At 51.6% G+C, this 17,042-nt stretch overlaps 1 protein-coding gene across 3 annotated transcripts in view; it reads right to left on the bottom strand.

Moving 5' to 3' along the window:
• The window catches only part of SH3PXD2A (SH3 and PX domains 2A), a 227,367-nt gene that overhangs the window by 158,245 nt on the left and 52,080 nt on the right, over window positions 1–17,042 (bottom strand). For all 3 annotated transcript variants that reach the window (XM_032880869.1, XM_032880887.1, XM_032880879.1), the window contains exon 2: window positions 16,017–16,097. In XM_032880869.1, coding sequence (XP_032736760.1) covers window positions 16,017–16,097 — 81 coding nt within the window. The remainder of the gene's footprint in view (window positions 1–16,016; window positions 16,098–17,042) is intronic.

The following is a 17,042-nucleotide window of genomic DNA, read 5'->3' as shown; positions in this document are numbered from 1 at the left end:
CATACAGCATTTAGAATGCCGTGCACTGAGGAAGGGTGGCCCAACAAGGGTGGGGATTGAGGACTTGCCAGATGACCTATAAAAGTCACCACAGGTGAATGAGCCCCAACTTGAGATCCTGGTCCCACAAGTTTATAGAAGGCACACCAAGACACAAAGCTGAATTGTAGGAAAAGGCCTTCTTCTACCCACACAGGCATCTACAACCCTGAAACATGACCCTTCAAGCTCATGGGAACATTTCCAAGGACGGGAACCCACCACCTCTGAGGCAGCCCACACCAGCCACCCTTGGCAGCTTCTGGAGAGTGCTAGAACAGCATTCCTCTTACAGAGCCCCATTTCACCAGGCCAAATTCCCATGCGGTCACTAAGCCTGAGACCAAATGGGAGAAAGATCACATTCGGACAGAAGGAAGAAAAATAAAGAGAAGGACTTCAAATGTATCCTTCCAACACCCTCCACCCTCACGACTCAAGGTGTGATCTAAGACTGATCCTATCCTCACCAGAGAGCTTGGTGGAAATGCAGAATCTCAGGCCCCGGGCAGGCCTACTGAATCACAATCTGCATTTTAACCACATCTGAGTAGTTTGTGTGCACATTAGAATCAGAAAGCCCTCGCTGTCTTTGCCATAAGGATCCCAGCTAATCTTTAGCAGTGTTCCCACAGCAAATCCAGCCTATCCACAAAGATAGACATGCAGGAGGAGGAATGGGAGCCAAACCATAGAACTTGCCTTTCAAGGGGAGGGAAGGTCTGGCATCCCATTCCCTACACTCAGCACCAGCTCGCCGTGCATTCATGTATTTATTCAACACCAATTTCCTGAGCACTATGTGCTGAAAACAATAAAATGTGACAATGTGACAGGGCTGGCAGGCTCTCTGAGGAAGTGGTCAAGGAAGGCCTTTCTAGGAGCTGTCATGTGAGTTGAGGCTGGAGTGCCCAGGAGTCAGCTGCTTGAGAATCTGGGGGAAGAGTTTCTAGGCAGAGGGAACAGCAACAGCAAAGGCCCTGCGGCAGCATTATGCTTGGTGTCCCAGGAACAAGTGGGTGAGCAGTGAATTAGAGCCAGCAAAGGAGGGCACAGGGGACTAATCTAGAAGGGTGCGCGGGGGCCCACCACCCAGGGCCTGGGGGCAGGGTAAGAAGTTGGGAGTTTGTTCCCAAAAGAAAGGGAGACTTCCAGAAGGTTCTAAATGGGGTGTGATGTAATCTCATTTATGTTTTTAAAGGATCACTCTGCTTGGTGGGAGGACAGGAGTGAGAGTAGGGGGACCCCTAGGAGGCCAGCTCAGGTATCCTGAGTGGGGACACAGCAGACAGAGAGGAAGGGGAGCAGAGCACTGCTGCACTTTGAGGTAGGTCATACGGGACATACGGACTTGCTGTTGGGTTGGCTCTGGGACATGACTGGCCGGGTCTGGGGTGATCCCCACTGGGTTTGAATCCCTTTGGCCCCTCAGGCACTCGGAATAGCTGAGCCAGGCCGTCCAAGTACCCTGACCCGGCCTCACAGCCTCAGGCGCTGACGCTGCAGCTTCTGTCCTGAGAACTTCCTCCCTGGTCACGGAGGTTGGCCATTCGGCCCACAGGAGTCTTTTCGTGGCACTTCTTAGGCCAAAGGCTTCCTGGTGTCCCTTCACATTTCCGGAAGGAGAGGACAAGGTGGAGCGCAGATGGAAAAGGAAAAATCCCCAAAGCAAAAATGAAAACTCGGGCAGAGCTGCCGGGTGAGCCTGGTAAAGCAGCCCGCACAGCGAGGCCAGCCACCAGGGCTGGCCTCGGGCTTCCCTAGCTCCACGCTCAGCTCTGTTTCGCCAGGCTTCCCTGCGGGGAGAGCTCCACTCCGGCCAGGGAGCCAGGAAATGCAAGAAGAAAATGTCCCCATGGGGCACTGGGTCCTCCAGACCACCCTGGTGCCCAGCTGTCGGCTACTTGTCCAGGTACCAGCCCTGCTGCTGACCCAGGTTGTGCCTTCCTCCCGGAGACCTCGACATGGGCACCACCCGCCTAGCACGGGTGCAGGAGGCATGGGAAGAGCAAGGAGGGAAGGGGCTGGCTGCTTGAGGGCAGCCAGGTGCCTGTGTGCGGGCCTATGTCCCTCACCGGCTCTCCCTCCACACATGCAGGACTCTCCCTGACCTTCACACGGGCCCAAGACCATCCTGCCTCCACACCTTTGCTCACACGGATCTCCCTGCCCCCTTCTCAGTCTACCGAAAGCCCGCACCCTGGACCCAAGACAAGAAGGGAATCCACCATTCGCCGGATGCCTCCTCTATCTGCACCATTGTCTGTCTTTCTTTAAGAAAGTATCTGAGGACAATTATCCCTCCACGTGAAAAAAGTGTCGGGTAAATGCGGCAACACCTGAATGGTCGCTAAATCTGGGAAGTAGAGCCACTGAGATGTTATATTGTTTTCTGTAGGATTAAACCATTTCATAACTAGAAACAGAAACGCTGGAACAGAGAAGCTGACTGGCTGCAATGCAGAGAAACTGCTGGAAGGGCCAGACGGCAGCGCAGGGAGTCCTGGTAAGAATGCTGTGCGTGCAGGTGAGGCATCAGGAGGGCTTGGCTAGGGGGCTGAGTCAGTGCAGGGGGACAGAGGGGTGGGGGGTGGGAGGGGGGAGGGGTGTCGGGGGAGAATGCAGGGAGGGGTCTAGATAGGAGCTGGGGTTTATACATGCTGAGGGGCAAGCAGATGTGGGGATTCTCAGTAGAGATGCCTTGCAGGGCCGCCAATGGGCCGGCTCATATCCAGCCCCACCCTGAACCCAGTGACTTGCCCATGACATGATTATCCCCTACCCATCCTAGGTGATGACAGAGACTTGGAGCGGAGGACAGCCCCTCACTGAGAGAACAAGTCCAAGGGACAGCAGAGCCCTGCCTGAGCCTATGCCAATGGTCCACCTCCCCAGATGACCAACAGCTGGTGAGGCTGTCCGGGGACCAGCCTGACCCTACAAGGGCAGCTCCCTATCCTGCCTGGCTATGTCTAGCAGGGATAGCACTGGGGCAGGGGGGGATTAGGTGATGGAACACACAGCTGAGACCCAGGAGACACTCTGTCCAGCCAGAGAAGGGGAAGAACCAGCCTGAGGTTCCTGCCCGCCATGTCCCCAGCCCTTCCCACAGGAATCCAGGGCTCCACTCTCTAGGGCAACCAGGGTGAGGGCTGAGAGCACTGCCAGCACCCCCGGCCCAGGGAAGGGGGACTGCAGTCATGTCTCTTCTAGGAGGGGCAAGAGCCAAAGGCTGGCCATCAGGGGTGCCCTTTGGAGACAGAGCAGCCTCCCACCAGGGTGCCCAGACTGTCACCTGATACCAAAAGGAATGCCTTTGAAAAGGTTAATTATGAGGCCGATGCCCCATGCCCCTGAGAAGGAGGAGGGCAGCCTCCCTCCCCCAACCAGCTTTTACCTTCAAGGTTGCAGACCTGTCAAGCCCCTGACCCCAGCCCTGTCCTTCTCCTAGAATCCTGCTCAGGATGTGACAGCATGTGGAGGAGGAGATAGGAACGAGAGACCCCGACTGACAAAAACGTGCCACAGCAAGAGAAAACGCCTCCAGAAAAGTCTTGGGAAAGGCTCCAGAGACCAACAGAGCCATGCCAAGAGACAGGCTCAGACTCAGAGACCCCTGGAGAGAGAGAGCTAAGCAGAGAAACCGGAAAAAGAGCGAGGCGGAGAGAGAACACCACAGAGAAACCCAAGACTCGGAAGCAGAGAACAGACCAAAAGCCTACGCAGGGAACTGACAATTCTGTCTGTCCAGCCTAAAGCCTCCCTCCCCAGCCTGGGCAGAGGGTCAGGGCAGCAGCCCCTCCAGTGGGCCGCCGAAGCCTTCCTGGCACGGGTAGGCACGGACCCGTCTCCTCTCCAAGGTGCCGGGGCCTCCCAGGTGGGCTCCGCAGTGCTCTGGCCCACGCAGGGGCCACATCAAAGTTACAAGTGGCAATGGACGAAAGGGGTTCAGCATGCGGATTCCAGAGCCACACTGCGCAGTCTGAATCCTGACCCCCCCATTTGAAGCTCTACCCTTCTCCACCTTGGGTCTCAACTACATAGCCAAGAAAGCCAGGGGTTCCCGAAGTGTCCCACTGTACCAAAAAGTACATACGCTGATGGACAGAACCTCAGCGTTGAGTCCTCCTACATTTGGTACATCTCTTGGCCTGTCTCCCCCGTCTTGGTCCCTGCCCCACTGCACTGTAGGACAGAATGAGGAGCGGGCATGGCCCAGCACCCCAAGGGGCACAGACAGGGCTTCCCTCTACCTTCGCACTGGGGGTTCCTCCTCCCAAGGTTCCAAGGCAGAGAGTGGAGCCCATCTCCCTGAGGAGCCAGGCGGGCTGGCCTGCACCAAAGATGCCCTCACCAGCCAGCACTGTCTCAGTGGGAAGGACGATCGCTTGGCACATGCCAGAACCAGGCTCTCTGAAAGCTTCTCAACTCCAGCCGAGGCAGCAGCCTCCTGCTTCCTATTTGGTTTGGTTTTTTTCTTTCCTTAAGGGGCATCTGAATGTGATCCATAAAGCCCTAGGGACACCCCTGCGCCCGCCCATTCCTAGCCTCTGCCCAGCCTGCTGCCCAGCACTGAGCTCAGACTCGGGAGTGGCTGAACCAGCCACTGTGTTCTACTGGGCACCAGATACACGTAGACGGAACCCAACCCCGGCTGGCATTTGGGGCCATCGACTGGCCAGTCCTGCATCACTCACTGACCACAGCTTCGGGGTGCCCAAGACCCTTTCATGGCTGGGAAAATGTTCCCCTGGTTCAGGCTGGACAGACACGGTGTCCACAGTGCCCCTGCCCTCCTCCGGAATAACCACCATCCTGATGATTTTCCGTAGCTGCTCCAGGTTCGTGCGCGAAGGCCTCTTGGATCTTATCTCCTGGAAATCTCACAACAGCTCTGAGGCTGCTTCTGTACTGAGAACTATCCCATCGCTGAGAAGGTGAGTCTTGGAGGCCAGGTAACTGTTCAGGGTCACCTGGCTGGTAAGAGCTGGGGTCCACACACACACCTTCGTCAGTCTGATAACAAAGCCAGAACTTTCCTTCACCGCGAGAAACTGCCCCACTCGGAGAACCAGGAATTTGGCATCAAGAATCCCACAAGCAGGGGCGCCTGGGCGGCTCAGTGGGTTGAGCCTCTGCCTTCAGTTCAGGTCATGATCTCAGGGTCCTGAGATCAAGCCCCGCATTGGACTCTCTGCTCAGCAGGAGCCTGCTTCCCCCCACCCTCTCTGCCTGCCTCTCTGCCTACTTGTCATCTCTGTCTGTCAAATAAATTAATAAAATCTTTAAAAAAAAAAAAAAAGAATCCCATAAGCTCTTCTGGAGACCCCAATGTTACCCAGCTGTGGAGGTTTCTGAGGAATCTAAAACCCTTCTTCCTTAGCTCCAGCTAAATCGAGGATAAGAAGGAAACAGTGTCAATCCTCTGACAACTCTTTCAATGGCCTGGTCTGAGGGGACATCCTTGAGATCCAAGAATCACGGCCCCTAAAGTCACTTGGGGGCTGAGGTCCAGCCAGGCTGGTGGGGAGCTGATGAGGGGGGGTCCCCGCAGCTAGCATCTCTGGGTCCCCCTGCTGGTAGTAGTTTACCTGCTGGGGGGGCGGGGGGGCGTTGCAGAACAAACTGGCTTTCCTCAAGCCCATAGCCCAGGCTCCCACCACTCACCCTGGTTCCCCCACACACCTAGCTCCACACGAGTCAAAAGCAAAATCAACTGTTGCCATAGGGTGAGGGGGTGTAAGGATGCCAAGACCTCCAGGCTCAGATCCAGGAGCTGCCTTGACAAGCCAGCCAGGGGGCCCCCAGAGAGCAGGCCTGACGGCAGAGTTCTACACTTTGACTTCCTCACTCATGCTTTGCCTTCTGCCCTGCCCTGACTCGTCCACCAGCTGGTGGCTCTGGCTAAGGCCAAGGCCATGGGCCGGGCTTTTCTGCCCAAGACGACCCTGACTTTTCCCCAAGGGGTTCCCAGCACCAAGCCCTGTGCCAGGAATGGCCCCAGCACCCCTCCAAAGGTGCCAGGATGGGCTTGAAATTCTCTCCTGAGGGAAGGGAGTGACTTGGCCCCAGCTGAAGGCTTCAGGGAGTGCGCGCACACACATGTGCGTACACACACACACACACACACTCACACAACACTCACCTGACCACCACCAAAGATCCTCCTTCCCTTCATTCTCCAGGATGAAGGGGCACACTGTCCCCCATCTACTTGCCAGCCAACTTTCCTGCTGCTTATCCAGAAGGGTAGCTGGGGGGCCTTGTGGGGGCAGAGCTAAGTTTTCCAGGTCAGACCTCTGGGCCTGAGGCCAGAGGAGGAAGGAGGTGACAGGTGGCAACTGCACTCCAGGGCCTCCCTGAGCTACCACCCAAACACACCCTGACATGACATCCGATGCTGGGAAAACAGGGCGCGCAGCCCCAAGCAGTCACACAGGCATGTGGCCTGACTCAGACACCGCCTCTGGTGGAGCTGGGGTTTATCATCAGAGAGAGGTGGGCGGAGGTGGGCAGGACATGGTGGTTGAGCTCCAGGAAGGAGCCGATCCTGTGAAGGACCTGCGTCTGACCTTTCGGGAGCTCGGGGGAAGTCTTCTGCTCTTGGCAGGGGCATCTTCTCCTGGGGAGGGGGCATGCCTCCTTTCTCACCAGCTTTCTTGGCGATGCAATGGGGCGTTCCTGCCCTCCCCGCCAAAAACCAAAGGAGGCCTTCTGGATGGGAGGCCAGAATCCCAGACTCGTGAGAGCTAGAGGCTAGGGTGCCTGAGTTCTAGTCCTGCTGTCACTTCATGGCCTTGTAATTTGGACAGGTCCCTTCCCCTCCTGGAGCCTCACTTCCTCATCTGTCAAATAAAGAAAAAGGACTACATGGGAGGGTAGCCAAGAATTTTCACTCAAGGTGCTTTTACCAATTGACAGGTAGTCTCTCCCTGAAGGTATCTGATTTTTTTTTTTTAATTTTTTTAAGGTTTTTGTTTTGTTTTTTAGATTTTATTGATTTATTTGTCAGAGAGAGTAGAAAGTGCGCACAAGCAGGGGGAGCGGCAGGCAGAGGGAGAAGCAGGATCCCCACTGAGTAGGGAGCCCAATGCGGGACTCAATCCCAGTACCCCTGGGATCATGACCGGAGCTGAAGGCAGATGCTTAACAGACTAAACCACCCAGGTGTGCCTGATTATGTTTTCTTTAGAAGGATTCTGGGACCATGTCTGGGCTCATGATCGATGACTGATGTCTGCCATAGGTATAGGACAGGAACACGCCAGGATCAATTAATGATGTCTGCTGTGGCATGAGGCTGGAAAGTGGCCACGTGAGCACCTGAGAGGTATCATCCTAGTAGGTGATCTCTAAGGGCCCTCTGGTTATAAAAATCACAATTCCACCTTTGATTCCCCAGCAGACCTGGTTAACACTGATTGGCAAGCATGCACCTCTCGTATAGTGATATTTGCACACAGCTGATTTCTCTCCTTGCAAGAGACATTTTCATCAGCCCTGCAGGACAGTTATGGGGGGAGCAGGCAGCCTCCTGAACTCTCTCCATCTATCCGTACTCACAAGACTTTACCCAGAAGGTTACAGATAAGGAAGCAATGCCAAGATTTAATATCCAGAGGACATTTCAGCTTTTCTTATAATTGTCCGCATGTCTATAAAGGAGCTTCCCCACCGTGTGAAAATCCCACCCTGGCACAGGGAGGGGATGAACACTCAGCAACGGGCAGAGACGATTCCTGGCTTCGTGGTGCAGTCACAAGTGAAGGTCTCATCTGAGAGGGTCTGTGCCCTTGAGCATCCTGGGAGGCATGTGCCTGGGTCACCGACAGACCATGTGCTAAGAACATCGGCAGCATGGTGAACATCCTGTAAGTCTGGGCTGCTGAGTCAGAGAAGCTCCTCTCCTCTCTTTGTATCTTTAGGCTTTGCTTGGCAGGAAAGTTCTCCTGATGGCAGACTCCACCGGAGACCACGCTCCCACCTCTTATTTCCCTTTATACACAAATGTGTGAGGCTGTCCCCCTCTGTACTCTGCCCCAAGTCCACCACCTTTCCTCCTCCACCTCTCTCCATCAATTCTGGACCCGCGAGGCCCCTGTGTATAGCGTTATTCCTAAAACCACAGGGTTGGGGAAACTGCACGAGAAGGGGTTACTAGCAGGGTACAAGGGAACCCCAGGATTTCATCCTGAGCTGGCCTCAATGTAACATTTCACCAGGCCCTCCCTTTCTTTCCTGGGGAATAGATACCCTCAGCACCCTCCACCCCAACCCCCACCAACAGCAGAGCTTGGCAGAGGAGAAATCAGGAGCAAGAGAGAGAGGAAGCTGGAGTTCACCCTCAGGCCACAGGGGCAAGATGAAAGGCAGTAGTTAAAGAAGGAGCCAGCTGAGGGGTAGGGGGGAGGGAAGCCAGCCATGGAATTCCCAAGAGCCTCTGGACTCCCTACAGGGCTCCCCTGGAATCCCCCCTGTGCTCCATCAGGAATCCAAAAAACGCCTCCCTCTAAGAGCAAGGAAAAAGAGCAACCAACAATTACTTGTTTTCCCAACAGCGTTGCTGGGAGGACTGTGCTTTGGTCATGTTGGTCATCACTCTTTGGAGGTGGAGAGCTCTATCTAGAAACTCTTAGCATGGCCACCTGTCCCTCCTGCCTGGAGGCCTGAGGAGCTACGGGATGAAGGTGAAGGCTGCGTCTGTGGGGGGAAGGAAGAAAGCTCCACCTACAGACGGAGTGGGCATCTCCAGCTATTTCCCTCACAGTTATGTTTCTGCAAGCCTACCCTCTGAGTGGCCAGCTTCCCTGTCCAGAGTCTCCATGCTGGTCACGACTCTGTGGGCTTTCTTTACGTGACTAATTGCATTCTTCGTATCCCCCCAGGAGGTGGGTATTTTCATTAACCCCATTATACAGATGAGAAAACCAAGGTACAGAGAGGTTAAAGAACTCACCAAAGGTGATACACAGTTAGTAAGGGCTGGAGCCGGTCTTGGATCCCTATCGCCCTGACTGTGGAGTCACTGCTCGTAGCCCCCACACCCATGACCATGCAGCTTAGTGTGTTTCATCATGACACAAGGCCCACGCCCCAGGTGCTTCTTGCCCTAGGGAACACACGTTCGTGGGTTTTGAGCAATATCTGAAAACAAGATTCCAGTTTGACAAGGTAATTTGGACAAATCCCTGGGGTTGGTTGTAATGGGTTCTAACCAGTCACATTCCATAGGACTGATTGACAGTGATGGCTCAGGAAGTATGAGGTAATGTGATTTTAACAATTATTATCATTTTCTTTCTTTGGATAGATATGCTCTTCATGACGATTTTTTTTTTAAACCGGTGTGTCTTCTGTCCCTTTATACTATAATGACCAGGAGAGACATATTAAATGTAGACCTTCTACTTTTCCCACCTCCTCCCATAGGTATCTTTTTAATTATTTTTTTTTAAAGATTTTATTTATTTATTTGAAAGCGAGACCGTGAGAGAGAGCATGAGCGAGGAGAAGGTCAGAGGGAGAAGAGACTCCCCATGGAGCTGGGAGCCCGATGTGGGACTCGATCCCGGAACTCCGGGATCATGACCTGAGCTGAAGGCAGTCGTCCAACCAACTGAGCCACCCAGGCGTCCCATATCTTTTTAATTATTAAATATTGACCTTGTAAATAATACATGAATATATTCTCCTGTTTTAAAAAAGTAAAACATTACAAATAAGGTTAAGTTTCCCCTTTGACCAAGATCCTCTTCTCACTGATGTCCCTCACCTTCTTCCAGAGATCACTTTATGACCAACTGGAAATGCATCCTTCCAGATACTTAAAAAAATATTTATATACTTATGTCGCGCATGTCCTTGTAGCAAATATGTCTTGCTGTTGTTTTTGCATAAACACTATATCATTTGAAATCTGCAGTGGTCATTCATTAACATTTCTTGGAGATCCATCCATGGAATGGAGATTAATCTCATTTGTTTTGACCATTGAACAAAATGCAGTGAGAATACCGCCACTTAATTAGCAACCCTCAGTGGATGGTCACAGGGTTTCCCACTGTCACCATTGCAAACAACGTGAGGTTCTCCATGCCTTCCTGGGACTGCGGACTGACCTCAGTCAAAGCCAATGTTCTCCTCTGCCCAGGGCGCGAGAGCAATCACAGTGACCCACCGCAGCTCACCACGCTGCGGGACCTGGCCCTGCCATGCCAGGTGCTGTGACTCTCTACTGTCCTTGGAACGAAACTATTCTTAGAACTTGTTAAGTTCCCTCCCCAGGTTTTGGCCCCCACCCCTTGCCTTTACTCTAGGGTCAACGACTTCAAACAACACAGAGCTTGCCTTGATGATGAAAAGACAGAGCCTGCAGGACAGATACTTTTCCCCTCTCCTGTTCTGCTCTCAGGTTGGTCCCTGGCACACATCAGAACAACCCCCCACCCCCATTTGACCACAGCTGTGGTGTGCTTTGAACATCAAACCAAACGAGAGCAAATCTATGAACTACACTAAACGAAGATGAATGAAACAAAAACTAAATCAAATTCTAAATTTAATAAGTAGAAAGATGAACACAGATGTTGACCTGCAAAAGTGACGGGCCGGGAATAGGATTCTTCTCCTCCTAAAAACACGTAACACACTCCAAATGGCTTCAGAACGTGCCCCTCCCACACACACACCCATCCCAAGTCCAGGAATGAATGATTTGGAGGAGGCAGTCTTGTTCATCCATATTGGCCAGGATATTCGACAGCTAGAAAGTGAGTGTGACCTCGGGTGGGGTAGGTGAGTGGAAAGTCTAGAGAGATGAATAAGGAAGAGAGATGAAAGCCCTTCACAACAAGTTAAATCCTTCAGAGCACATGAGCAGTCCTGAACACCGTGCTCAAGTCCATCTTGCAAGCAGTGTGGGGGATGCCTGAGGGCCTCTCCTGGCGCTTGTCAAATATTGACGCTCTGCACTCACTGGCCGGAGTTCAGAGCCAAGGACCAGCGGCAGCACGGGGCCAGTGTTTGCCAAGCGATTACTGCAGCCGAGCACCTTGGAGGTCAGATTGTGAAACAGCCTTCGGTGGAGCCGGGCCTTCAGAGAGCCTTCCGGTCCTGCCCGGGTGGGGGGGCTACTTAACAGGGACGGAGTTGTGCAAGGACATTTACAGAGAGTGGGAAGGTGGTCCAGTGCCAGGGAGAAGGCGACTTAAGAGCATCTGCGGCCCTTTACCGTCCTCCTTCTCCCCTTAACTGTACCTCCAAGTAATCCAAGCCCTTTAGGGCCAAACGGGCCTCACTGGCAGGGCTTGTCCCAGATAGTTCCCTCTGGACATGTCCCTTTTCCTGGTCAGATAGGCGGAGTGGTGGATTATTTTTAGAAGACATCAATTTCTACTTGGAGACTGAGAGCCTCTCTTCTCCCTATTCCCAACTTAACACCCGAAATGCCCTCAGAAGTCCTCCCTGGCACTGACCCGGTTTCCAGAAGTGTTTGGAATAGCTGTTGAATTGAATTGCTCTACTGATTGGGCAGACCACGATGGAACAGAGTCTCCTTCCTCCTGCTGGGGCCCTAAAGATTTGCGAGGGCAACGGGGGAGGGTCTGGGAGGGTAGCAGGGCCCTCGGGGTGGGTATAAAGCGAGATCAAGCCTGATATGTGTCCCAGATGGTCTACAGTGGCACAGTCGTGATACAAACACTCTATACCTGTCAGTATGGAGCCCCGGGCCACTGCGGCTACCGCGTACTTATAGACAGCAAGTACGGCCAAGAGAGCCGATTCATTTCATTCTTACAAAGGAATTTAACTTAATTTAATTTAATCTTTCAAATTTTTAATTAAGTTAAATGGAAATGTAAATAGGCCCATGTGGCTAGTGACTAGCACAGTGAATGCACAGGTGTGAAGCCTCCATGCGTCCCAATGGGCAGGGAGAGGGGCCGTGCACGGGGGAGAGAAGGTTTGGGGCAGAGTACAGGGTCTTACCCCCCCCATGCCCTTGGAAGGATTTCAGGGGGGTATGAATGACTAAAAAGGTTAGAAAATTATATATGTACACGCATGCCTTTATCTGAGGAGAGAGTCTTTTGCTTTCATTAGAAGCACAAAAGCAGCCCTGATCTCAAAAATGAAAGACAGTAACTCCTTAATCTGTCAGATGCCGCTCACTTCTCCAGGGAAGCCCACTTTGATCCCCGAATATAGGGTTTTTCAGCCATACATCTACAGTACTTTTCTTTGTAGCATTTGAGATGTATAAAATTGTACGTACATCATTTTTAAGAAGACTTTATTTATTTATTTGTCAGAGAGAGAGAGAGAGAGAGAGCACACACGCAGGGGTGGGGCAGAGGGAGAGGGAGAAGCAGGCTCTGCCCTGAGCAAGGACCCGATGAGGGACTCAATCCCAGGACCCTGGGATCATGACCTGAGCTGAAGGCAGACACCTAACCAACTGAGCCACCCAGGTGCCATAGACAGATAGATAGATAGATAGATAGATACATAGATAGATAGATATAGATATAGATATAGACATAGACATAAAATTTTTTTTAACTAAAACTCATCTTATTTCACTAAGGGGTAAGTCCCATAAATTAAGCAGTAACCAGATCTGCTTCTGCTCATCAATAAATCCCCAGAGACTGACATAGAGCCTAGCACATAGAGGATAGGCACTTAGATTGGATAGACTGAGGGTGGGTGGGGGTGGATGGATGGACGGACAGATGGATGATGACTGATGGACAGAAGGAAGCAGGCATGCAAGCATAAATGAATAAACAAATTAACAGACAAATTAGGGATACCCTTTACCCCAATAACTGTAATTCTCAAAAAGCAACCAAAGACCTCCAAACTGACGTGGGGGCATGGGGGTGTACCACTCGAGGCTGCTGTCCCAATCAGAATCGTACAGGCATCCTTCTTGTTCCCCTGTCCCAAGAGGAATACTCTTTCCTTCCTCTCCATCCATAGCATGTTGCCTGGTGATCTATCTAATCTCCAGTGGACTTCATTGCTTAAAAGTCTACTTTCCCCACCAGACTTCTAGAAGGAAGGGACCTTGTCCTTCTGAACTAGTACTCCTCAGGCCGTCCCACTTCTGTCCTGCAGAAGCACGAATGTGTTGGAGGCCAGTGCACTCTGACCCTGAGCCAGCCTGGCTCACTGGTCTTTATATAACCACCCTCACCACTCACAGCCAGGGTAAGGTTGCCAGACTGAGGCAAATGGAAATATAGGACACACCATAAAATGTGAATTTCAGATAAACAATGAATCACATTTTTAGCCTAAATACATCCCCTTGTAATATTTGGGACACACTTATAGTAAAAAATCACCACCATCATTAGTAATCTGAAATTCATTGGACATCTCCTATTTTATCTGGTGACCCTACTCCAGGGCCTCAAAGGGAGCAGGTAGCCAGTAAGTAAGGAGTGTGGGTGGCATGGAGGAGGAGGGAAATGAGATAAATGACCAGCTCTGTAAAGTCCTAAGGCTTCAGATAAGTGCAGAACGTGCTACCAGCTTATCTGCGGGTTCTCTTCCCCAATACCATGAATGAACTAGCTCCCCCATGCTTCACCAGACAACTCATTCATGCCACGGGTCACATCAAAGATACACTATCTCTCCTCCAAGCACCAGTCCTTCCGCTCTCGCCTCCCCCGACCTGCCACCCACTCAGGGCCGGCTGTGCGGGCATGAGACTGTCCTTTCCCAAGGATCTTGCATAGATTTGCTCATGTAAACCTCACGACAACCCTCCTGGGTGGGTACTAATCAAATCTTCATTCCACAGATGGGAAAACAGAACCTAGAGAAGTCAAGGCCCATTTCCAGAGTTATACAGTGTGACAGAGCCAGTAACCAGTCCTAGGCAGTGTGTCCTCAGTGCCTAAGCTCTATGCTGCTTTCTCACACAGCCACTCAGAAAGGCCAGTTGCGAGGGCACCAGGGACCAGAGGCAGAGCAAGCAATGTCACTTGTTCTTCCTCTGTAGGAGCCGCCATATTAAAGTCAGCGACCCTGATAAACAAGAAAGGCTTTCCAAAGTGAACACCACCGAAAGTCCTCATGTCATGAGTTCTGTAAAATGGACTCACAAAGATGCTACACTTGGCTCAAAGGTGAAATTCCAAAGAACCATCCCAACCCCTTTCCAAACTGCCTCTACAGGTGGTGATGACCCATGTAGACAGGCCTGGCCATACTCGTGGTGAGAGCCAGCACATTGCACAGACGCTCTATGTTGTGTGTCTCAACACACAGGAAATAAACCCTCCAGGCAAGGAAGAAGTAGGGGGGAGCAGCATTCCTTTCTCGTGAGGTTCTGTAACTAGGGAGGGGGTGAGGGAACAGAACAGAAGAGGGGGAAGAAAAGCTCTGATTTGAGAGTTTCCGCTGGCTCGCAGACCCTCTCTGGCTCATCAATGAGTCCTTTCAGGGTTCCCTCTCCCCAACTAACTTATCATTTCCTGTCCAGCACACTATACCCATTGATGGGGTATCAGCAAATCCCACCAGTTTATACCAGAAGGACCCAAGAAGATCAGAAAGGAATGGGGGAGGTGAGGAGAGGAAGAGGCAGGAAGGTGAGGAGTGGCTTCCACCCGTATTGTTGGACTAAGACAGGGTTTACTGGAAGATAGGAAGCTGGCTCACCTTTGGCTCATCTCATAAGTAGAGTGATAAGGACGATGGAATAAAGTCAGGTACTTGGGGGAAAACACGTAGACCTGGCCTCTCCAAGATGACTCACTACCAAAAGCCTGCAAATGAAGGAGTGGACCTTGGTTGTGAGGACCAGGGGTGCGTTTCTCTTCTTTGTGTTTTTATTGGCTTACACCAGGCTTACAGCCCTAAGGAATAATCTAGAACCTCTCAGTTTTCCCTTCCTGGTATAGGAAGTGTTTCTGTCCAAGCACGGTGATTCTGCCTTGACGGGTGCCTAGAGCCCCTGCTGTCACCTCTGTGACCCTCTACCCTGGGCCACACTCATTGGTCCAGAGAGGGCACCTGACTCAAATCAGGCCAATCCAAGTCTTCCCTGGGATTCTTCAACTTGAAACTAGGAGAGTCCATCTCTCTGGTTTGGGGAATGAATAGATATGAAATTCAGGAGCTGCTGACAGCTGAGTTCCTCAGGAACCCGAGGACAGGGCCCAGAGAGAAGCAGAGAATAGACACAGACAGAAAGCAGCTGTGTTGTCAGCAGGTGTTCCTAGAGAGTCCACTGTCTCACTCTCCTCTTCACCCTCCGGTCAACTACACAACCATCGTTGGTATCTCCTTCCAACTAAGTCTCCCATTTGTCTGAGCCGCAGGAGTGTAAAGCTATCCCTTGTGACTCAAAAAGTCTACGCAAGTGAGCTGGCACCAAGGGAGGAGTCTGCAGGAGGAGCTGTGTGAACACGCCAGTGCACATTAGAGTCGCACACGCCATGCGCATGTACGAACAGGGAGAGAGAGAGAGCCTTCCTCGGCGAGACAGACATAGTGGTATGCCCAGTTTGTGTCTGCAGTTCAAGAAACTGCTTATTTTCTGTTTCTGTCTCTCCTGTGTGTTTGCTTTTCTTTGCCTGCAATGACGTGGTGGCTTTTGTCTCACCCTGGTTGTTTACAGTTACATGTCTGCTCATGCACACAGCACCCAAGGCCATCCTCCTGCCTCCCCACCCTGGTTTCCTACCCTCCAGGCAGAGGAGGGTGACAAAGCTTGACTGTTAAGACCATCATAGGAAGCCCACAAAGTCCGGTGGTTGCCTGTAATATTCCAGACTGAGCCAGGCCCAGCTAGACAGGTGAGGTTTCATTTGTCCCTCTGCTCTGACCGAGACACTGACCCCGAGAGCTCGGACAGGGGTTCTCCAGATGAGTGGGGACATAAGAGAGGCCAGTCCCCCAGAGACCCATGCCACTGCAGGGGAAACTGGGTACCATCTAAACTCAGACCAACTTACCTGCAGGTCAAAGAACTTGCTGTACCTCCGGTAGATGGTCTGGGACGTGGAGTCGGACCAGGTCACATTGATGATGTATACCTGTGGAGAAAAGGTAAGATCAAGTGAGTGGGTGGTGAAGGCCAGGCTTCAAGCTGTACCAGGCACCATGTACCATGACTGGGGTTACCCCATGACCGTGACCATTCCTACCTCCATCCCCAAAACCCGGCACAGTGTCAGGTATCACACAGATGTACATACATTTATTTAAACACAGACACACACACACACACACACACACACACAAACATCTAGAAGGATATTCAATAAACTACTAAGGATGATTATCTTAGATTAGTATTACAAGTGGTTTTCATTTCCTTCTTCTCTTTATATGTTTTTTATACAATGAACATACATTGGGGTTGTCAAAAATTCCCACTGGTTCTCCAACTCTTAAGTGAATGAGATTCTACAAGAGGTCTTCCCAAATTGCAGTGCTGGGGCCCACGCTCTGAAATTCTGCATAAGTAGATCTGGGGTTCCAGGGCTCAAGTATCTACATCTTATTTTGTTTTTTAAAGGATTTATTTTTTTTAAGATTTTATTTATTTATTTGAGAAAGAGAACACTAACAGGGGAGAGGAGCAGAGGAACAAGCAGACTTCTTACTGAGTAGGGAACCCAACGCAGGGCCCAATCCCAGGACCCCGAGATCATGACCTGAACCAAGGGCAGATGCTTAACTGACTGGGCCACCCAGGTGCCCCCTTAAAGGCTTTATTTTTATACAGCAGTTTTAGGTTCACAGCAAAACTGAGCAGAAATTACAGAGCGTTCCCGTACAACCCCGGCCTTCTCCCACCACTTGGGTGGTGCATTGTTAAAACGGGGCATCTATCCTTTTTAACAAACCACTTCTGCTGTAGTTGATCCTCAAACCCACTCTGAAAAGCACATCAGGTGACCATAAGCATTTCAGAGACGCGCGGATTCAGCCCAGTATCCCCACGTCTCAGCTCAGGGCTGGGCACAGGACAGAGT

Source organism: Lontra canadensis, unplaced genomic scaffold, assembly GCF_010015895.1.
Source record: "Lontra canadensis isolate GAN:19392208 unplaced genomic scaffold, GSC_riverotter_1.0 scaffold3, whole genome shotgun sequence".
NCBI classification, from domain to species: domain Eukaryota; kingdom Metazoa; phylum Chordata; class Mammalia; order Carnivora; family Mustelidae; genus Lontra; species Lontra canadensis.
Note: the sequence above shows the minus strand (reverse complement) of the source record. Positions and strands in the feature narration are given on the sequence as shown.